Raw genomic sequence first — 20,297 nt, forward strand, 5'->3', positions numbered from 1 at the left:
ACCCTCTGCCTTCACTTGCTCGGCCCCCAGATCTAAGTGGCGCGTGACCTTGTACCTCACCGCGCCGACGCCAGGGATCAGCGCGCAACAATCAATCTTGTCAGCTTTAGAACGATCTGCTGTGCTCAACACAGTCTCGTATATTCATCTGGAACATCCCCCGAAGATTGTTTGTCCAGCGGCAACCAGACGACTTCTTGGCATCTTGATGCTGGATGCGCTGAGCATCGAAGCGTCGCAGAAAGAGCTAGGATCTGGTCGTCGGATTCGCTGAGACCGTCGCGCACTCTCTCACCTAGCGATACCGTTTGTTGTACACTATGAATCCCGCTCTATTACTTGACCCCCGTGGGGCGCGCAAGAAAGGTAACCTTTTACTTCTTCTTCCACCCTCTCCTACTCTTCCACTGACCTCTACCTGATTATCAATTTTCAACTCCCGTCACCTACTATGCACTCTGACGGCATTGATCTTGACATGGGCGACGAGCCGCTGTACGGCGCTGAGGCACTTTCATCATCGCTCGCCGTGCAGCAGTGGATCGACGAGTCAAACGACCGTGCCAATGACTACTTCGATCAGTCGACAGACGATGACCTGTTTCCTGAAACCAAGCTAACGACGCATTCATCAGGTGAAGAAGCCACTCAACAGCACCAGACGTCCGCGACTCCTCATTTTGACCCTGCCGCGTTGCTCAACCCAAAGTCATCGTCAAAGCGGCCAGCATCTTCTTCAGGGACAAGCGAATCCAGCCACACCCAGTCCAGTAGCCTCGGTCAGGTGTCGCTAGTGGAGCGCCTGCACAATGTCGAAGAGCGCGCCGCGTCACCAGCCAAACGTGTGAAGACGGTTGAGGAACAGCAGCGCAAGAAGAAGCCTTTAAATGGTGTACACTTTGGAGGCAGCGGTTCCCTGGATCTCGCCAACAACAGCCAAAATCCTGTACCTCTACCTGCCCAAGTCGATCTTACAATGAGTATGTGCTTATGTCTTACGCTTGGCTTCAATACTCGACTGATACTGACTGTTCACAGGCGACGATGACGAGATTGAAGTTGTGCAGGACAACATGTCGCAGATGATCTGCATTGGCAAGGTTGAGCAGACGTATATCATGATGCACACTGTACCATTTCCCGACCCGAAGAAGTACACAGGCAACAGCGGAGCGCAGGGGAGGATCAAAGTCGCTTTCCGGAGAGCCGGTCAACGCAACGACCTCACTGTTTTCGTCACAGACGCTGTGGGCAAAGAGTTTGGTAAGATCGACACCAAGACTGCACATGCTATTGTTCCGCTCATCGACAGTGCTAAGAGTAGCGGCCTGATGTGGGTGGCATGGACAGATCCAAGGAAGCGTCAAAACGAACCCGCAACGCCTGGCTCCTCGCACCATGCCCTTATCTCAATGACTCTACAGTTGTATTGCCCGCGCAGGCATGCTCACGGTATTGGCAAGTTCTTAAAGAACAAGAACACAAAGTTGACACGGCCATCATGGGAGCTGGAGAAGTATAACTACTTCAATCCACAAACGCAGGAGACCGCCACGCGGCTTCAGCTACAGCACCCAACTACTGGTCCGCATGGCAATCCACGATATGCACCGGCTATACCTACAACCAACTACGTTTTGCGCAGCGTTGATGAGATCCGCGACGATGTCCAGAACGTTTTCGACTCTGTTGTTGGCAGCTCGGAAGAAGTGCCGACACGCGAACCGTCCTCGCATATCAAGACCGAACTCTACCCTCACCAAAAACAAGCTCTGCACTTCATGTGGAGCAGGGAGCAAGAGCTTACTGGCGAGGAGACAGACAAAGCTGATCCACTATGGAAGCCACATTATCTCGATAATGGTCGCAAAAAGTACATCCATGTTATCACCGGGGAGGAGCAGGAAATTAGAGAGAAGTCCTGTCGAGGCGGCATCCTTGCAGACGAGATGGGCCTGGGCAAGACCCTCAGCATCCTATCCCTTGTTGCCGACGAGTCTTCGATTGCAGATTCCCGAGACTTCGCAACAAAAAAGCCGCCCCGAATTCAAGTTGGCACACCAGCCATTCAACCCGTGTTCAACAGCCGAGCCACGCTTCTTGTGTGCCCTCTTAGCACGATGACGAATTGGAAAGAGCAGATGAAGGACCACTTTCCTGCTGGCAGCGCGCTCAAATGGACCCGCTACCACGGCAGTGAGCGTTTTGATATGAAAGCGAGCGAGTTGGCGGATAACGATATTGTCGTCACCACCTATCACATCATCGCAAAGGACATGCTGGACAAGAGGCGGGCACTGCCCCATATTAACTGGTTCCGCATTGTATTGGACGAGGCCCATACTATCCGCAATCCAACTGCGCAGTCCAGGGCAACGATTGCGCTTCCTGGACAGCGGCGTTGGGCTGTCACTGGCACTCCTGTCCAGAACCGTCTTGAGGTAAGTCTGCAGACTCGCGACTACATAATCTTATACTAAATTGACACGCAGGATCTTGGTGCGTTGTTCAGCTTCATACAGCTCAAGCCTTTCGATAGAACCTACGGCTTCAACCTATACATCCTCAGTCCATTTAAAGCTGCCGATCCAGAAGTCGTGCCGAAACTGCAGCTTCTAGTCAGCACAGTCACCATCCGCCGCACAAAAGAAATTATCAAGAACGAGGTACCGGCACGCCTTGATATGACAGTTAGGCTGAAGTTCTCCCGACCAGAGCAACAGCTTTACGACTGGTTTGAAAAAGATACACAACGCAAGGTCAATGCCGTTACCTCAGGCGAGAAGTTGGGAGGCAACTCATATGCACGTATCTTGACGGCTATTCTCAACCTGCGACTCATCTGCGCTCACGGTCGCGACCTTCTCAACGAAGATGCCCTGCGGACGACTGATGGCATGACGTCCGATCAGCCTATGGAGATTGACGATGAAGAAGAGGAGGCGCCATCGCTCACACGGCAGCAGGCTTACGAGATGTTGGACATGCTTGGACAGACTAGTGCAGATCTGTGCGCGTATTGTCACAAATCCGTCTTCAACGACGTCGACACTGATGACGAGGACGAGGACGGCGAACCTCCAAACCTGATCGGACACATGACTTCGTGCTATCATGTCGTTTGTCCGAAGCACACCAAGAGGCTGAGGACGGATTTCATCAATAACAAGCTTGATAATGGCATGGTCAAGTGTCACTTCTGTGAAGACAAGGTCAAGCAGTCTCTATTTGAGCTGAACCGCAGTGACTATCAAGACTTCTGCGACGAGCGCGAGAAGATGCGCAGGGATCCCAAACTCTCAAAGAAAATCAACACTTACGCCGGACCGCACACGAAGACACTGGCTCTGCTCAATGACCTTGCGGAGTTCCATCTTTGGAGCGAAAACAACCCTGATGAGCGCCCCATCAAGAGGTAGGAGAACGAACCGCCAGCACACAGCTCATATGCTAACACACAACAGCGTCGTCTTCTCCACCTGGACAACTCACCTTGACCTAATTGAGATCGCTCTCAAGAATCACTCACACGTCTACGTCCGCCTTGATGGGCGCATGACCCGCGAGGCACGCGACAAATCAATGCGCGTCTTTCGTGAAGACCCTTCTGTGCGCGTCATGCTCGTATCCATTGGCGCTGGCGGACTGGGTCTCAATCTGACCACTGCTAACAAGGTCTACATGATGGAGCCGCAGTTTAATCCTGCTGCTGAGGCACAGGCTGTCGACCGTGTGCATCGCTTGGGTCAAGACAGGGAGGTCACGATCAAGCGGTTCATCATGGAGCATAGCTTTGAGGAGAAGATGCTTGAGTTGCAGAACAAGAAGAAGGCGCTTGCTGATATCACGATGGCCCGGGAGAAGAGGAATAAGGGCGAGGATTCGAAAAGGAGGCTGGAGGAACTCAGGAGTCTGTTCAAATGAGCACAGACTTATGGGACGTCGGTCACTTTCACCTACTGTCGGGTGAAGACACATACAAGCATCTTGAATCATGGGGAAACACATCATTTTGGAAAAGGAGCATAGGCACAGATTCAAATTCTGCGCTTGGTCGGCTACTCTTGTGGTGCACTTGGAGTCTCGCGTTTGGTAGTGCGAGCAGTCATAGACTCAGTCGTCGAGAGTCAATATCACTTTGCATGGTGGGCACATCTATAGCAAGTATTCTGACGAATCAAGTTCGGCTACAGTTTTCCTTTTTCGAACGCCCAATGAGCGTCTTGGCCATTCGGACTGCGGTTGGTCTTTTATTTCTCGAAGCTAACAGAAAGTAGACGCAGCGGAGTGTAAGATTTCAATTGGCCCAGCGTACGGAAGCAGAGACCTGTATTTGTCGATCTATCTCACCACTCCGGGTCAACCTGCTTATAGAGCGTGTCGAACTCTCTCATGAGCGCGACACCATCGTCCATCCTCGGCCATTGCTTTCCCTCTGCCACAGTCTCTGGTCGCCCATTCTCAACCCATTCCGCGTACCGTTCATAAAGCCCGGCTACGCTCCTAACTGGCAGCGCATACTCTTTCTGCCACTCGGGCCAATCCCAATCAAGCCCTGTCGACTCATCGGTCGCATGATCGTGATGCATGATTGTGATAGGCCCATCGTTCGAAAAGCCGGCATGGATGTAGGGACCAGGTGCAGTGAGCTTCAGCTCGCCTTTCTCGCCATTGATCGTCCATACCAGACCTGGCTCCCCCTTGAACTGCGGACCGAGCCGGAAGGTAGTCTGGAGGCTGGCCCCGGGAGCAACGACGCCCTTGTTGTTCTGAAGGGTGCCGTGAACTGAGAGGTAGTCTGGCACATTCGACGCCACGCTCCCTGCTACCTGTCCATCTGCGCCGATAACGCCGAGCGAAGGCCTCTGGATTTGGCCGATGGTGTGGAAGTCAGCCCAGTCGCCGAGCACCTCGTGCACGTAACTAATGGTATGGCCGTAGTGGATGTTAATCACATGGCCTCCGATAGTGCGATCCGTGAAATACACCATGTTTTCTGGCACCTTGTCGCGCGGGACGAGGTTTCCAGCTGCGCGCACCTCGCTGTTAAGCACCTTGCCAATGACCCCAGATGCCAGAATCTCCTTAAGCCGCAGGGTCAGAGGCGCCACGTGACCTTGGAGACCTATAATGCTGTTGGGGTACGACTGACCCTGCGTTAGTGCGAGCGCCTTCTCCAGACTGTCCACCAGCGGCCATTCGATGTAGACGCCCTTGCCGGCGCGCACGCTGGGTTCAACTACGGTGTAGTGCACGTCGGCTCGTGTGTTGACAACGACAAGGTCAATGTCAGGGTCGGCAGCGAGCTTTTTGGGATCGCCGTATGTCTTTATGTCTGAGGACAAATTGAAGGTGCGCTTTGCTGCCTCGGCGGTTTCGATGGAGGAATTGAGCAGTGCAACAAGCTCATAATGCTGCTTACCTCGAGCAGAGAGTAGATATGGCAGGTGGGCGACTGCGGCCCAAGCAATTACTCCGGACGAAGAAAGGCCGACCAGGGCAACTCGAATAGGAGCCATGATGTGAGGCTGACATTCTAAGTGGGAGCGTGGTGGCTGCTTTTATATGTAGTTGTGCACATGATGCAGTGCAGTTTCTGACATCTTCGTGCGTCAGCAGCTCACAGATGATAATCTGCACTGCACGTCGCTTTTCAGGAAGGGTATACTGGTCGAGATATGGAGATCTCACGACGTCCTAACCTGGTTACGGCCGAGGGGTTCAACCAATCAGCGAACAGCAATCCCATTTGTCATATTTGCACATTACGAAGACTCGTGAAGCACGCAAGTCTCAATTTGTACAACAATCCACCACATTCGACTTTCTAGACACGATTCGTGAGATCCCAGAGACGGTTCCATCGTTATGCCCTTGTACGACATCGAATACGTCATCCCCATGACGGACAGCCAACAAGAAGCTTTAGCAAAGGCATTTACAGCAATCCATTGTACGCGGTTCCACACGCCATCCTTCTTCATCAACGTGCGCTTCACGGACGTATCCTCGCAGAAGGTCTACAGAGGTGGAGTACTCCGCTACTACAACCGAGCCATCCTACGGACTCGAGTTAGTGAGACCCGCACTCGTGAACAGTATGGCGAGCACTGTCGAGAGCTCATGAAAGCCTGGGATGAGATCCTGAGCTCTGAGATCATTGATAGCAAGCACGAGAAGACTTTAAGGACAGTCTGGATCATGGGAGCATTGACGACGGCGGTGGAAATGGGTTTCCAGCGACCCGCAGCCGGCGAGGAGATAGAGTGGCTGCAAAACAATAAAGCAGAGTTCGAGAAGTTGGCCGCGGAAGGTGACGAGGATATGCAGCAGCTCATGGTTGAACTGCAGACGCGCGACGATTTTGCGGCGGTTCTCCGCTAGACCTATAACATATAATAGACAACAGCTATCGTGTCAGCGCTGGGCATGCTGCCAAGATCTGCATGTCAGATTGGAGAGGGGTGCACTGTAGGATTTGGAAAGTGACCAGGGCTGCTGCCACTAATCTCACCTCGGCGGGTGGACCGCGTCTTCCCGTGATTAATATCAAGTCGCTAACGTACCTCTCCGTTACATCACAAAACAGCATGAGTGCACTCACTGTACTCCTGGGGGCACTGATTCCACTGTATATCGCTTACTCTATCTGGTCATGGCATCGCCTGTCACACATTCCGGGTCCATTCTGGGCAGCTTGGACCAAGTTCTGGATCATTCGCGAGTCGTATTTTGGGAGACAGCCTACAACCTTGAGGGATGTGACTGATCGGTATGGTGAGAGTTGAATTGTGCGAAGGTCTTCCAGCAAGATATTTACATCAGTCTAGGCACATTAGCACGCGTTGGCCCAAATGAACTTGTTACGAGCGACCCTGAACTTTTACGGAAGATTATGTCGGTCCGATCTGCGTACTCAAGAGGTCCATGTAAGGCTTAGATCTTGTGTGAGGTAGTGTTCTTACACGATCGAACAGGGTACGATGCGTGGAAGCTTGAGGCTGGAACACACAACCTGTTCTCTATGCGCGACGAGGTAGCACACACTAGTTTACGGAAGAAGATGACAGCTGGAGTGAGTTGAGTATGTTGTTGTTGATCTAGCAATTCAACTGACCTCATTAACAGTACTCTGGCAAGGAGAACGAATCCATGGAGCAGACCATAGAGATACAAGTTGCAAAACTCATTGAACTCATCAAGTCAAAGTACGTATCGAGTGCATCTAGCTATCGTTCGGTAGATCTAGCAGAAAAGCTCCAGTACTTGACGCTCGATGTCATTAGTGACCTCGCCTTTGGGAAGCCCCTTGGATACTTGCAACAAGACGCGGATCCCTATGACTACCTCCAGTCTATGGACGCGTCAATGCCAGTTCTTGCAGTCCTAGGCAACATACCGTGGCTCGCGGATCTATTCCACTCGCCGCTGCTCCGGCGGTTTCTGCCTTCGGAGCTAGATAAGGGCGGTTTTGGAGCTCTCATAGGGTATGTGGTGCGTACGCACTCCTTCTTTCCTCGTTGACATGCGTCCAGATTCTCCAAGCGGGTTGTCGCCGAACGCTTTGATGAAACTGCTGTGTCGCAGCCTGATATGCTAGGCTCGTTCATTCGACACGGACTCGATCAGAAAGCAGCGGCTGGAGAAGCACTTCTACAGGTTGTCGCAGGCACAGATACCACAGCTACTGGTCTCAAGATCATTATGATGCACATCATGACCAATCCTACGGTTTACAAAAGGCTTCAGGAGGAGATCGATAGCAGCGTTGCCAACGGTACTGTGTCGTCCCCCGTGAAAGATATCGAAGCGCGCCAAATGCCATATCTTCAAGCTGTCATCAAAGAAGGCCTGCGCATGAAGTCGCCAGCTGGTGGTGCTTTCTTCAAGACCGTACCATCAGGTGGTGACGTAATCAATGGTCTTTTCGTGCCTGCAGGCACGGAGATCGGTGTTTCGCATCTAAGTTTTCTCCACTCGAAGCAGATATTCGGAAGTGATGCCATGGTATTCAGGCCGGAACGCTGGCTTGAAGCTGATCCCGAGTATCTGACGAAGATGAATAGCGTAGTTGATCTCATCTTTCACGCCGGAAAGTACCAGTGTCTTGGGAAGTCCGTCGCTCTGATGGAATTCAACAAGCTCTTTGTCGAGCTCTTGAGGGCATTCGACTTTTCCATTGTCAACGTCGAAAAGCCTGCTCACGTCACGAATGCGGTGAGTTTTGATACCTATCTTTTCTAAGTTGAAGCTAATTCAGTCACATAGGGCGTCTGGCTTATCAAGGATTTCTGGGTGCGCATTTCGTTACGGTACTAAGTCGGCTCTCTTGTGTAGTGGATTCGGCAAGCTAGAGACGCCCGAAGGCTGAATTTATGAAGGCAGACAGATATTCGGCTAAGCTATCCTATCGTCATCTGAGACTCACGCCATGGTTGTTGCTGAGGTCAAAGGCTGAGCGGCTGGACTGCCTTGTCAGCCCGACGCGGGGCAGTGCAGAACGGGACCCGCTTGACCGTGTCCGTCACCCACCTTGAACTTTACCAACTACCCCAAAGATATCCACGAATTTCTCATCTTCCTGGGCACCTCATGTAATGTCACAGTCTGCTGACTTGTATACGAAGCTGCCATCGTATACGCCATCGACACGCTTACTTAGGGTTCAGCCTGCAATCGACCCTTCTGACGGCATCGAATGTGAACTTCTGGTGTACGATATAAGGCATGCACCATCGTACAGAGCTCTTTCGTATGCCTGGAAGGAGCATCGTGGTGTGGTCCAGGTTGATAGGGACGTAGCTCAGCAGCGAGAAGGTCGCCTCGAGATTATCGACGGGCCATTGTCGCGTATTTCACTCACTGTGTCTCCTAGTTTGACACTTGCAATCCGGCGATTGCGCTCGAGACACACTCCCCAATTCTTCTGGATTGATGCTGTGTGTATTAACCAGCAGGACGATGAGGAGCGTTCCATGCAGGTTGCTTTGATGGGAACCATATACGAGGGCGCCTCTGAAGTTGTCATATGGCTCGGCGAACGGGAAACTCAGGACGAGTTGGGTGAATGGCTTCAGGGCGCGTACTCCAGAACAGTTGTGAATCTTGACTTCAGTTCGGTCGAGGTAGCACGATCTCTTGTGAATCAGTACATTGCGGGCTTCAAAATGCTGCGAGATGAGTACAACGGACCCGTGGTCCAGAAGACCGATGTCTACGGAGCGTTCTGTCTCGTCTGGCTTCTGGCACAGGGCTACAATCCAAGCGATATCGTATTCTACCACAACAGCATGTTCAAGAATAGGTTCCGTATGGAGTGGGCAGCGCAGGTGTCGGAAGGGCTGAAGGCTATAATGGCGCGGGATTGGGTACGCTCAGATCTCTGGGAGTTGTGGATTCACTAACCCTCATCAGTGGCGTCGCGCTTGGGTAGTCCAAGAAACAGTCCTCGCGCGCAGAGCGACTGTTGTTTACGGGACGCTTTCCGCACCGTGGCTGATGTTTGCAGATGCAGCGATGAAGGTGTCGCAGCAGAAGTTTGGACAAGATGCCGAACAATTCTCGGTTTTGGGTCTGATTCCGAGTCTGGTCTTTCAGGTTCGTGTAGGCACTGCTGATGCACTTGATGACTTCTCGGCACTTGTGCTCGCCATAGAATACACGCGGGTAGAGCGAGATCACAAGGCTGCGGTACAATTGCTGTCCCTGCTGAGAAGATTCCGCACAAGAATGGCAACAGATGATCGGGACAAGATATTTGCTTTCCATGGACTGGCGACTGTGCAGACGAGTCGTCCACTCGCCATCAATTACACGATGTCCAAACGGGAGCTTTATATAGCTACTGCATCACATATCATCGAACAGACACGGTCCTTGTCTGTTCTCCGCGGCACCTTGGGGCATACTTCGTCGCCAGAAAGTCCTCCATCGACGAACACATTAGATAGAGCGTCCAAGACTGCGTACGGTACGACTCTGCGGCGATCGGAACTACCATCCTGGGTGACAGACTGGAGCAAACTGCCGACAGACGGCTCACTTGAGATAGACAGACTCGATCGGCTCGAGCACTACTCCGCAGGCGATGCTTACAGTGCTGTGCATATCTACAGCTCGGGCATACTAGAAACCAGAGGTTACGTTGTTGCTAAGGTGATTTCCGTGGCAGCCGAGATACCACAACCCACGCTTGAACGACTTCGACAGGCAATACGATCATGGTGCACGTGGTGGTCAAACCATACGCAGCAGGATGAAGCGTTCGACGACAACTCTGTCTTTTATACGGCTATGTGCGGGCACTTGTTGCACAACCCTCACGGAAGCTCGAATTCAGTTGTGGAACATAGCAATTATCGCAGGTCAGACGCGAGCGCCATCCTACAAGCCTGCAAGGTCTGGCTCACCGACACTACCACTCAGCGCAATCGGAAGACTGCCATGATCGGAGATCTTGTTGCAAACTCATACCAAGAACCAGTGGCTGTAACGAGGTTGAAGAACTCGTATTTCTACTCAGTACGCGCTGCAACGAGTTCGCGGCGACTGTTCACATTCCGGCGAAACAACGCATCGTTGAACGAACTGCCTCCAAAGACCGACATTGGAGTGGGTCCGTTGAACATTCAGGCTGGAGATATCATATACATACCTGACGGTAGTAAAGTCCCCCTGATTATCCGGAGAGCACCAACCGAGCCAGGACACACGTTTATGCCGGGTGCGCAGTCGTACGGCATATCTACACCTGAGCGCGGGGGAATCAACGTCGGTTCCGAAGCGCAGCTGTATCGTTTGATCGGGGATGCTTATGTGCACGGCTTCATGGACGGTGAGGCACTGTGGCGTTCATCCAAGGTCTCCGTCCTCTTTTGTTAGGAAGATTGAATAGGAGGTTTGTTTGTTGTGCATTTACAAGTAACTCCTTGCATATTGTCTTCATCTCCAATCTTGAGTATGTGCTCAATGAACTGTTTTTAGATTCGGGATACCAAGACATAGTTCTGTGCGTTCTCGTGAAGGACGCCAGCCAGCAACTTCTCTGTCGACAATGACAACAACACTTTTTCCAGCAGTGGGTATGATCCACCTCCTCAACTCGATATGAAAGTATACTAGGCCACAGTGAACTGGCCTAGAAGTTGAGCTTTGCTTACATGCGGCGAACACGTCATCCGGTCCTCTGTGCACTCCGCTCCTGATTGGAAGCACATTACAGTTGAGGTCTTCAGATCAACGTGTCCAACAACGAAGCGCAGAATAGATGGTTTGATAGGTTGCCGAGACTGATCCACATTCATAACAGGGTTTCGGGGCGCCTCAGAAGCGTCCAGCACCTGTGTGGCCAAGAGGTAAACCTTCAGTACGATCATCCGTGGACGTGCACAGGCTGAGCCATGCGAACACCTCTAAATGCCTCAGCAGACGCATATCAGATCTTTTCATCGCGTACAGGAGGCTAGAGATGGCAGTTCATCGCACTGTGGGCCAATCATGAGATATTCGGTGAGAGCGTGTTCGTGTTTGCGAAGAATCCGAGGAGGCTGCCTAGCCCAGTGCGTCATCGCAGGCGCATGGGCCGCAGCTCCGACCTCGCCGTCCTGCCTCCACCGTTAACGCCCACATTCGCTATTGCATGTTAGGCTGACTCCAGGAAACATGCTCTCGTGACGCAGCTCTCAGGACTGACACGCCTTGGCTTCATTGCGTGGCTTACCGCTCTTAGGCCCCCAAAGCGGGTCGCAGTCCGATCATACCAGACAGGTATCATGCCGCTCATAATGAGAGCAGCTACGAAAGCCTCACAGCAATGAGTTCTACACTAGCTCGATGGTGCAGAGGTGAGCTGCAGCTTCAGGAAAGAAGCCGATTGCCGGTCTCATGGGCGACTGCTCTTCCCGAGACCACAAGAAAAGCAAGCCCCTGGGAGGTGAACAACTTTCATCATTAACATTGGAAGATGGTCTGCGATTGATCTCGTTTCTCCGCTATATTACACATTGGAGTGGACGCGAATCAGAGTCAATGCTCTGGCGGCCAAACCGAGTACCTGACGAGCACAGTAGCTACAATGAACGCCAAACGGCCTGAGAGAAGATTGCAGTTACAACGACGTCTTCTAAGCCTTCTCGTCGTACGGGAAAATGGGCTCCTGTCCCATCGTCCCATCACAGTGCGAGCGGGCCAATCAGAACTTCAGTCTTGTGCCCAAAACATGTTAAGCGTGTCTGTATGAGTAGGGCTAGGTGAGTGAACAAGCGCAGAGTTGTCGCTTACTTCCTCGTGGACCAATCTGAAGGCTGGATTTACAGACCAGGCTGTGTTTGGGAAACAGTAAGCCAGGCGTACCACACCGCCACAACAGGGCACACTTGCGGCTAGATTTGTCCAAGTTAATCCACAGGCCAAGCAATGCTCACCAGTAAGGCCTAGCAATAGGAAATGCAGCTTCGATCATAGCGGCTGTGTTCGTCGTGACAGGTACATAAAGATGTCGGCCAGCCGGTTCTCTGTTCCACATCACCCGTGCGAACTTCACAGTATTGTCTTCTTTTTCTGTCAAGATGCTTGGAAAAGTACTTGCGTCCTCGCTTCTCGTCTCTTCTGCTCTGGCCTACCCAGCCGATACCACCCACCCCAACACGACTTTGGAATGGGCACCATGCGACCTTGATTTTCCTGCGTCGTCCAAGGAGGCCATAGCCAAGCATGCGGTGCCTCTTTTCTGCGCAACTCTATCTGTGCCTCTGGACTACACTGAGCCAGAGAACGGCAAGACTATCGACCTGCAGTTGATTAAGATTAAGGCAACCAAGGAGCCATTCAAGGGCAGCATCCTTACAAACCCAGGAGGTCCCGGCGGAAGTGGCGTAGAATTTGTCGCGATCGCGGGCCCAGAATATACTGCTCACCTGGGAGGATTCCACGATGTTATCGGATTTGACCCTCGGTAAGAAACCCCCTTCATGATGATTGGCAGCAAAAGCTAATGAGTGTAGCGGCACCGGGAGGACCATTCCCTTCGATTGCACCCCGTCCAACACGACGGCGTCCAAGGTCAAGCGTGGACAGTACAACTTCACAATCCCGCAGAATGACGCTTACGGCGAGCTTCAGAGGAAGCTCTGGGATGAGGGCGGTGTCTTTGCTGAAGATTGTGCCAATACGCCTGGTAATGCTGATATTGGCCCTTACATCGGGACAGCGTTCGTAGCACGCGACATGCTGTCGATCATTGACGCGCTCGGTGAAGAGAAGCTTCAATACTGGGGCATCTCCTACGGCACATTCCTTGGTCAGACGTTTGCTGGCATGTTCCCAGACCGCGTTGGACGTGTTCTGCTTGACAGTTCCTTCGATTTCGAAGACTACCACAACGGTCAATGGATCCCAGCGCTGCGTGATACAGAGCGTGCCATGGTAAACGGCTTCACGGAATGTGTCAATGCCGGCCCCACGCTGTGCCCTCTTGCAAATCTTACTGGCCCAGATACAACTGCGGACGACATACATAAGGAACTTGCGAAAGTCTTTCAAGAGCTCATTGATGAGCCTGTCTACTTTCCTGACGACTGGTCTCCTAAACAGTGGCTTCAGCCTGGCGGGATTCCCATTTTCACAGTGCTGAAATCGATGCTTCTAACGCTGTCGTATTCGGCCGTAGATCTCGGCTCGCTGTACCTGGCCGTGGAAATTGCGCTGCAGCGAGACTGGGAACGTGCAATCAGTGTGGCATCAGCGTTTCTCAATTCCACCTCGCCTGAGATCCCATGGAACCTCGGCTCCAACGCGTTCCACGGCATCGCGTGTGCAGACGGAGCGTTCCAAGCCGAAACGCCAGAAGATATGTATTCTTGGATTCAAGCACAGACTGCTGTCAGCACTTTTGGCGATACATTTGGTACGCAGATGTGGCCTTGTGCCCAGTGGAAGTTCGAAGCAAAGGAGCGCTATACCGGCCCATGGAACGCGATCAACACCAGCTACCCGATCTTGTTTATCAGTGGTTCCCATGATCCCATCACGCCGTTGAGCAGCGGCTATGAGGCCTCAGCAAACTTCCCTGGTAGTCGGATGTTGGTGCATAACGGCCATGGACACGCCGTCATGAATCATCCTTCGGCGTGCACAATCAAGGCGATTGCTGACTACTTCAACGAGGGCACGCTGCCGGGTGTTGGCACGGTGTGTCAGCCCGACAAGACGGCTTTCGAGGTTTACGTGGATTTCGTTGCCGAGTTGCAGGCCGAGGTGAACAGCACGCTCACAAAGCGGGCTTACCAAAATATTCGCACACCCGTTTTCGCGTAAGCTGAAGTCCGAGCCATGTAGATATAGTTGAGGCTTGTTTTCATTGTATTCAATAGGCCTTGTTCATAGATTACTTTTGGAAATAGTACATTGACTCTATTATATCATGTCCTAGCACAGCGCATCGAACTCATCACCGGGTCCATACACAGCTTGCGTGTTGTTCTCGAAGCCGAGCTTGACAAGTGTGTCCGCATTCGGATCATATTGAGCCCATGTAATGCCTTTCTCTGGATCCCGCGCAAAGGCTGCCCAAGCATCTTGAATGTACTTCGACGTCGCCGCCTCAGCAGGCGTGTCGGGCCCCAGAAGGTCGGAAGTGCCAAACACCATTGGAATGTCGGAAGAGTGGTAAGCTCCAAGCCATGGGAGGGGATTCAGGTTCGGCCATTCTCCGAAGTACCGAGTGCGCCATACGGGCACGTTGTACGTCTTTCGCGCACTATGTACGGATTAGCGTTGGAGAAGTCATATCACTGCTATTGACTTACAGAGCTCCCTTTGCACCAGGACAGGTAGCGATGTTGCGTGTGAAAGCGTCTACTGCAGTCTGGTTTGGTCCAGATGGAACGTAGGCAACCAGCGAAGCACCTTCATTGTTGACTTGTGCCAAGATGGTCGGGACTTTTGCGAACCGTCCGCGAAGCTGACGGTCGGTGTAGTTCGAGAAGCTCGTGATGTTGTCCGGCGATGGGTTGAATGATAGACCCCTGCCGCCGTTCGCAGTCGCGTTGTACTTGTTCAGTACCTCAATGATGGCGGTGGCGTTTGCTTTCTGCATACAGGAGAAGATCTCGTCATTACCGGTGTCCGTACATCCGACCTGGGAAGCAAGGTAGGTGAAGTTCGAGTTGGTTGGGTCATTGGAGGCGCCGCCTGATGATGTGCCTGACTGTGCAATGAAACCCTTGACAATCGGGTCTTCAGGGTAGGCATAGGCATATTTATCGACAGCCATACCTCCAGCTGATTGACCGAACAGGACCATGCGTTCTGGGTCTCCACCAAAGCCAGCGATATTGTTGTAGGTCCACTCAACTGCCTTGCGCTGATCAAGCAGACCGGGGTTGAGGTGCCTTCCGTCTAGTGCTGCAGCATTGGGGTATCCAAAGATGTTCAGTCGGTAGCTAGAGACTGGGTTAGTGGAGCTTACGCATTTCGACAGTAAACTTACTTGAGGGCTACCACAATAACATTCTGATCTTTCGCGAGACGATCTCCATACTTATAGGGACTCGCAGCTCCACCCGATGTAAACCCACCACCATGTATCCAAATCATAACTGGCAGCTTCTCGCTCGCTCGCTTCTTTGAGGGAGCCCAAACGTTCAGCGTCAGACAGTCCTCGCTCTGCACCTGGCCCGGAGTGAGAAGGAAGCCCTTGAGGTACTCCGAGTATACGGTCTTTTGGCCGTTGCTGTACTGTATGCAAGACGGGCCAAACCATGATCCATCGATTGTCTTGTTTGTGGCACTTTTGGTGACTGGTGGTCGGAACCGAAGTTCGCCAATTGGGGGTTCGGCGTACGGAATGTTGCCCCAGAAGGAAACATCAGTCGAGTTTGGCCATGCCACTCCTTGAACAGTGAAAGAGCCGGTATGTACCAAGAGCTCCTTATGCCCTCCGCTAGTCGGATGGCACTGAGCCAACGTCGACAAAAGAGCGATCAACTGAGACACCTTCAAGATCGACATTTTGACGGGATAAAGTGAACTGCCCAGGTCGAGGTCCGGACATCTTGGATTTATAGGTATGCAGAACAAGCTTCAAGACGTACCAGCATGATGCGGTAAACGTTCATCCTAACCTGGAGAATGTTTCTTCCACATGTCGAAATGAAGTTCATTGGGTTAGCGTTGAGCAGGCATTTCCGGGGCCCCGCATAACGAGTCATGTGGCGACTGGAGAACCTGCAGGAAACACCTCGGTAAGTCAGGAGACTTCCTCTTTCGAAGCCCTATGAAGAGCTTGACATCATTGCTTGACATGCTTGTGCATGTAGCGTGCGGTTGCTGATTTCCGAGCCGGTAGAAACATTTCCCATACAAAGGAACTCTGCTCGCAATAATTGAACCGAATGCCACCGAGCAAGAATTGTGATCACCAGGTACACAGCCTGTCGGAATCATCTCCCGTTTCCGTTTGTTGCAGAATGTCACCCTGCCTGCGTCATATCGTATCCTGCTTAGTTGAAGGTAGGGTATGGACTCGGTTGTATGCACATAGGTCTTCTCACGTTGTTTGCGATGCGTCTGCCAATGGCGATCGATCAAGGTCCAAATCTTGGAGCAGCCGGAGTGTGGGTTGAAGACGGAACCCCAACGTAGAGTAAGACAACAATATCTTGTCCAGAGGCAATGATTGGCCTTCTGTCGTGCTCCAGGCTACCAGATCAATGCCAGTTCAAAGCTTGTCTTGAAATATCATAGGGCCTCAATGGCCGGTTTCCCGAGCAAGGCGACAACACTCAACCTCGCGTATGAACACTACGAGAGTATCGAGTCACACGGTTGATGGAAATCTCTCTCGCGACGCTCAGACGCAAGGCGCCATCACGCTTTGAGGACATAGTGGGTCGGAGTCGGCGAGGAACATTTGCCAAAGTTGGACGACCAGGCCCTGGATTGGATGGGTGATGGCATTTCGAGGCTTCACCTTCGTTCCAGCAGGTAGGTGGATTGTCTTTCGAATCTGAGAGCGGCCCGCTGCTATCACGTCCATCAGACGAGAGCCATATACGATAAGCTTCTTCGTAGGATCGAGCGGATTTTCTGTAAGACACGAGGACGATAGCGAACGGACCGCCCAAAGGTCCTTACACAGAGCTTGTTTTTGCCCGTCATCAAACATTTGCCACGAGGTATGACGCCAATAAACCCGTAAGGCTGTAACCGACTGAGCTGTGTAATAGTCGCGTCGCGCGCAAAGTCATGACGCGAAACTTTTCGTTGTCAATTGGTGGATGAGAAAAGCGCAGCTGATTCAGCTCTCACGTGAAGCGCACTGACGCGCATTGACGCGCGACATCGGAATCTAGGGTTGTCTTCCTTGATAGGAGACAAATGGGATTGCTCAGCATCGCAGTTCACACAACACTGTAAGCTCGTTAGAACCGCAATTCCACACGGCCAGCTGCTGTTGATGCAGATTGCACGTGCGCCGTTGCCATTGGTAGCTTCCGCCACAGCAATCAACTTTCCCCTGAACATCGCAGCCCCAGGTCCTCTACTTCGCCTCCACGTGTGTTATCTCGAGCATATCTATGGATGATAGGCAGTATCCATCAGCCACTCTAGCGGCCCTCGCCGCTCAATCTCCGCTACAGCTCACCTTCCACATTGGGCGGGTTCCTCGGCGTTTCCTGGCCTATCAGACAATGCACGCGTCGTCGCGCGCCTCTCGCCAAGCGGCGGACAGCTTCGCACGACTCCGACGACTGATGCGCACCTGCTATCATTGGTAATGAGCTAGGTTCGCGGTGCAGATGCCAGGAACAAGTCAAGCGTGCGGGCAATGCTCGCAGCGATCCTGGTTCCTGGGCAGGATTTAGTTATGGCACACGGAAGGCGACCGCGGAGAGCCTTGTATAAGAACAAGGGCAGCTCGCCGTAGATCAATCGCGTTCGTGGACGAAGCGAATCAACACAATGGCTCCTCTAACGCGCCTGATCGCCCTTGCGGCCTCCCTTGCCGTCTCCTCTGCGACCACCATTGCTGAGATCAACGGCAACAAGTTCTTGTCGCCTCTCAAGGACCAGACCGTCTCAAACGTGACCGGTGTCGTTACGGCGAAGGGTCCTGATGGTCTCTGGATTCGTTCGACAACGCCCGACCGTGACGATCGCACCTCGGAATCCGTCTACGTCTTCGGGCGCACGTTTGGCGCCAACTTGACTGTTGGCGATGTCATCACCGTGGGGGGCAAGGTGCTCGAGTACCGCAGCAACAAGGACTACCTCTACCTGACGGAGCTTTCGACTCCAGTTCTGGAGAAGGTCGTCAGCAAGGGCAACAAAGTGACACCGCTGGTCATTGGCAAAGACACCGGCAGCCCGCCAACAGAGCAATACACCAGCTTGGACGGTGGCGATATCTTCGCAGTGCCGAACAACAAGTCGCAGATTAGCGTTGTAAACCCAACCCTCGAGCCGAAGAAATACGGTCTTGACTTCTGGGAGAGTCTGACTGGTGAGCTGGTGACGGTGAAGAAGGCGAGAGCGCTCACAAAGCCCAATTCGTTCGGCGACACTTGGGTTGCTGGAAGCTGGAAAGTCACTGGGACCAACGATCGTGACGGTCTGACCATGACCGATGGGGATTCCAACCCAGAAGCTATCATCGTCGGCACACCGCTCGATGGAACCAAGAACCCCACCGACACCCGCATGGGCGACAGTCTTGAGGAAATCACCGGCGTTGTCACCTACGCCTTCGGCTACTACCGTATCTTGCCCTCGACTGCTCTGAAGGTCACTGGTTCGAAGAAGCCACTGACCCCCAAGCCCACGAAACTCGAGTCCAAGAACGACTGCGGTGGTATCACCTTTGGCGCGTACAATGTTGAGAACTTGGCGCCAACCTCAGCCCACCTTCCTCATGTCGCCGAGCAGATTGTCGACTACCTGAAGAGCCCCGATGTTGTCTTCATCCAAGAAGTCCAGGACGATAACGGCGCTACAAACGACGCAGGTGAGTCCCAACAACCGAAGCCGAATCCTTTCCACCGCAATGCGCGGCCGGCATCACCTATATATCCATTGACCCCACACTAACAGAAGCCTAGTCGTATCCGCAAACTTAACGTTGACTACCCTTACCAAGGCCATTAGCGCCGCCGGAGGTCCGAATTACACCTTCGTCGACATCGCTCCGGTCGACGACAAGGACGGAGGTGCGCCTGGAGGCAACATCCGAGTGGCTTATCTCTACAAGTCTTCGCTTGTGCGCCTGTACAAGCCCAACCTGGGCGGCTCCTTGGACAAGACCGAAGTCATCGATGGCCCTGCTCTTAGCTTCAACCCAGGTCGTATTGAGCCTGCGAGCGAGGCATGGACTGCCAGCCGCAAGCCTCTTGTTGCGCAGTGGGAAGTCATTGGTAAGAAGGGCAAGAGCGCCGGCAACTTCTTCACCATCAACGTGCACTTCGGATCCAAGGGAGGCAGCAGCAGCATCATGGGCGACGCTCGCCCTCCTGTGAACGGAGGTATCGACGACAGGCTTGAACAGGCTACCCTGACTGCAAACTTCGTCAAGGTGAGTTCCAGAATACCCCAAGACTTCCAAGCCCGTACTTTGCGGGGAGGCTGCAGCTTGCGTGATGCATCGGTTTGAGCCGCGGCAGGACGCGACGCCACTTTCGCACGAAAGGACCATGCCTTAGCGACCCAACACAGAACAGGCGGCTAACAACTCGACAGGAAATCCTTGGCAAGAACAAGAACGCCCACATCATCACTGCTGGCGATTTCAACGAATTTACTTTTGTTGAGCCGATGAAGCAGTACATGCAGATCTCGGGGCTGAAGGACATGGATGCCGTGGCCGGCATCAACGAGCTGGAGCGCTACACGTACCTGTTTGATATGAACGCCCAGCAGCTCGACCACATGTTCATCTCCCCAAGCCTGACAAGCAAGGCTAAGTATGAGCATGTCCATCTGACCACGTGGGTCTCGTTTGCCGAGCAAGTTTCCGATCACGACCCAAGTGTCGCTCGGATGGACGTGTGCGTCTAGGTGGTGTAAGACATGTTGGAGGCACAACAGCCGCCGCAGTTCAACAGCATATAATAATAAATCACATTGCGCATTGACGCGAGCGAAAACTTACTGCACGAACATACATTGCGGGATGCCTTACCAAATGCCTGAAGAAACGTCTGGCCGTGAGTACATGCCCCTGCGTGGTGCGCGTCTCAACTGCATCCTTCTGCTCCCGCGTCAGTCACACAATCTTGCGAGATTGCGGCACAGCGAGATCCTTT

At 52.8% G+C, this 20,297-nt stretch overlaps 8 protein-coding genes across 8 annotated transcripts; 6 read left to right on the forward strand and 2 right to left on the reverse strand.

Moving 5' to 3' along the window:
- Nucleotides 1–451: 451 nt before the first annotated feature.
- On the forward strand, nucleotides 452–3,924 carry C7974DRAFT_413373 (DNA repair protein rad5; the record flags this gene model as incomplete). Its single annotated transcript, XM_046143728.1, has 4 exons — nucleotides 452–980; nucleotides 1,039–2,441; nucleotides 2,493–3,415; nucleotides 3,465–3,924. 4 exons carry the CDS (start codon nucleotides 452–454, stop codon nucleotides 3,922–3,924), a joined length of 3,315 nt encoding a protein of 1,104 aa, XP_045997354.1.
- A 211-nt stretch (nucleotides 3,925–4,135) lies between these two features.
- C7974DRAFT_189359 (oxidoreductase family protein) lies at nucleotides 4,136–5,579 on the reverse strand. The gene has a single exon (XM_046136557.1). The coding sequence runs from the start codon at nucleotides 5,517–5,519 to the stop codon at nucleotides 4,347–4,349; it is 1,173 nt and encodes a 390-aa protein (XP_045997355.1). The 5' UTR covers nucleotides 5,520–5,579; the 3' UTR covers nucleotides 4,136–4,346.
- An 88-nt stretch (nucleotides 5,580–5,667) lies between these two features.
- C7974DRAFT_189389 (uncharacterized protein) lies at nucleotides 5,668–6,397 on the forward strand. Its single transcript, XM_046136558.1, has one exon. The coding sequence runs from the start codon at nucleotides 5,869–5,871 to the stop codon at nucleotides 6,382–6,384; it is 516 nt and encodes a 171-aa protein (XP_045997356.1). The 5' UTR covers nucleotides 5,668–5,868; the 3' UTR covers nucleotides 6,385–6,397.
- A 193-nt stretch (nucleotides 6,398–6,590) lies between these two features.
- C7974DRAFT_434103 (cytochrome P450) lies at nucleotides 6,591–8,319 on the forward strand (the record flags this gene model as incomplete). The annotated part of the gene is made up of 6 exons (XM_046144974.1): nucleotides 6,591–6,777; nucleotides 6,831–6,929; nucleotides 6,978–7,075; nucleotides 7,129–7,487; nucleotides 7,536–8,217; nucleotides 8,269–8,319. 6 exons carry the CDS (start codon nucleotides 6,591–6,593, stop codon nucleotides 8,317–8,319), a joined length of 1,476 nt encoding a protein of 491 aa, XP_045997357.1.
- Nucleotides 8,320–8,365: 46 nt separating this feature from the next.
- On the forward strand, nucleotides 8,366–10,999 carry C7974DRAFT_189421 (heterokaryon incompatibility protein-domain-containing protein). The gene is made up of 2 exons (XM_046136559.1): nucleotides 8,366–9,368; nucleotides 9,415–10,999. The coding sequence occupies exons 1-2, from the start codon at nucleotides 8,598–8,600 to the stop codon at nucleotides 10,879–10,881; spliced, it is 2,238 nt and encodes a 745-aa protein (XP_045997358.1). The 5' UTR covers nucleotides 8,366–8,597; the 3' UTR covers nucleotides 10,882–10,999.
- A 1,504-nt stretch (nucleotides 11,000–12,503) lies between these two features.
- On the forward strand, nucleotides 12,504–14,375 carry C7974DRAFT_394757 (putative hydrolases or acyltransferase). The gene is made up of 2 exons (XM_046141922.1): nucleotides 12,504–12,952; nucleotides 13,002–14,375. The coding sequence occupies exons 1-2, from the start codon at nucleotides 12,567–12,569 to the stop codon at nucleotides 14,311–14,313; spliced, it is 1,698 nt and encodes a 565-aa protein (XP_045997359.1). The 5' UTR covers nucleotides 12,504–12,566; the 3' UTR covers nucleotides 14,314–14,375.
- Nucleotides 14,369–16,199, reverse strand: C7974DRAFT_189450 (Alpha/Beta hydrolase protein). The gene is made up of 3 exons (XM_046136560.1): nucleotides 15,488–16,199; nucleotides 14,805–15,440; nucleotides 14,369–14,755 (listed from the first exon to the last, which is right to left on the reverse strand). The coding sequence occupies exons 1-3, from the start codon at nucleotides 16,006–16,008 to the stop codon at nucleotides 14,425–14,427; spliced, it is 1,488 nt and encodes a 495-aa protein (XP_045997360.1). The 5' UTR covers nucleotides 16,009–16,199; the 3' UTR covers nucleotides 14,369–14,424.
- Nucleotides 16,200–17,961: 1,762 nt separating this feature from the next.
- Nucleotides 17,962–20,049, forward strand: C7974DRAFT_311171 (Endonuclease/exonuclease/phosphatase; the record flags this gene model as incomplete). The annotated part of the gene is made up of 3 exons (XM_046138298.1): nucleotides 17,962–19,003; nucleotides 19,098–19,567; nucleotides 19,732–20,049. The coding sequence occupies 3 exons, from the start codon at nucleotides 17,962–17,964 to the stop codon at nucleotides 20,047–20,049; spliced, it is 1,830 nt and encodes a 609-aa protein (XP_045997361.1).
- Nucleotides 20,050–20,297: the final 248 nt, after the last annotated feature.

This window comes from Boeremia exigua, assembly GCF_020726555.1.
Source record: "Boeremia exigua strain MPI-SDFR-AT-0100 chromosome Unknown C7974scaffold_6, whole genome shotgun sequence".
Taxonomy (NCBI): Eukaryota; Fungi; Ascomycota; class Dothideomycetes; order Pleosporales; family Didymellaceae; genus Boeremia; species Boeremia exigua.

Coding starts and splice junctions, on each gene's coding strand:
- C7974DRAFT_189389 (XM_046136558.1), top strand. CDS start 5,869: ATGCCCTTGTACGACATCGAATACGTCATCCCCATGACGGACAGCCAA.
- C7974DRAFT_394757 (XM_046141922.1), top strand. CDS start 12,567: ATGCTTGGAAAAGTACTTGCGTCCTCGCTTCTCGTCTCTTCTGCTCTG. Junction 12,953..13,001: donor GTTATCGGATTTGACCCTCG/GTAAGAAACCCC, acceptor TAATGAGTGTAG/CGGCACCGGGAGGACCATTC.
- C7974DRAFT_189359 (XM_046136557.1), bottom strand. CDS start 5,519: ATGGCTCCTATTCGAGTTGCCCTGGTCGGCCTTTCTTCGTCCGGAGTA.
- C7974DRAFT_189421 (XM_046136559.1), top strand. CDS start 8,598: ATGTCACAGTCTGCTGACTTGTATACGAAGCTGCCATCGTATACGCCA. Junction 9,369..9,414: donor CTATAATGGCGCGGGATTGG/GTACGCTCAGAT, acceptor AACCCTCATCAG/TGGCGTCGCGCTTGGGTAGT.
- C7974DRAFT_189450 (XM_046136560.1), bottom strand. CDS start 16,008: ATGTCGATCTTGAAGGTGTCTCAGTTGATCGCTCTTTTGTCGACGTTG. Junction 15,441..15,487: donor GTTATTGTGGTAGCCCTCAA/GTAAGTTTACTG, acceptor CCCAGTCTCTAG/CTACCGACTGAACATCTTTG. Junction 14,756..14,804: donor CCTGGTGCAAAGGGAGCTCT/GTAAGTCAATAG, acceptor ATCCGTACATAG/TGCGCGAAAGACGTACAACG.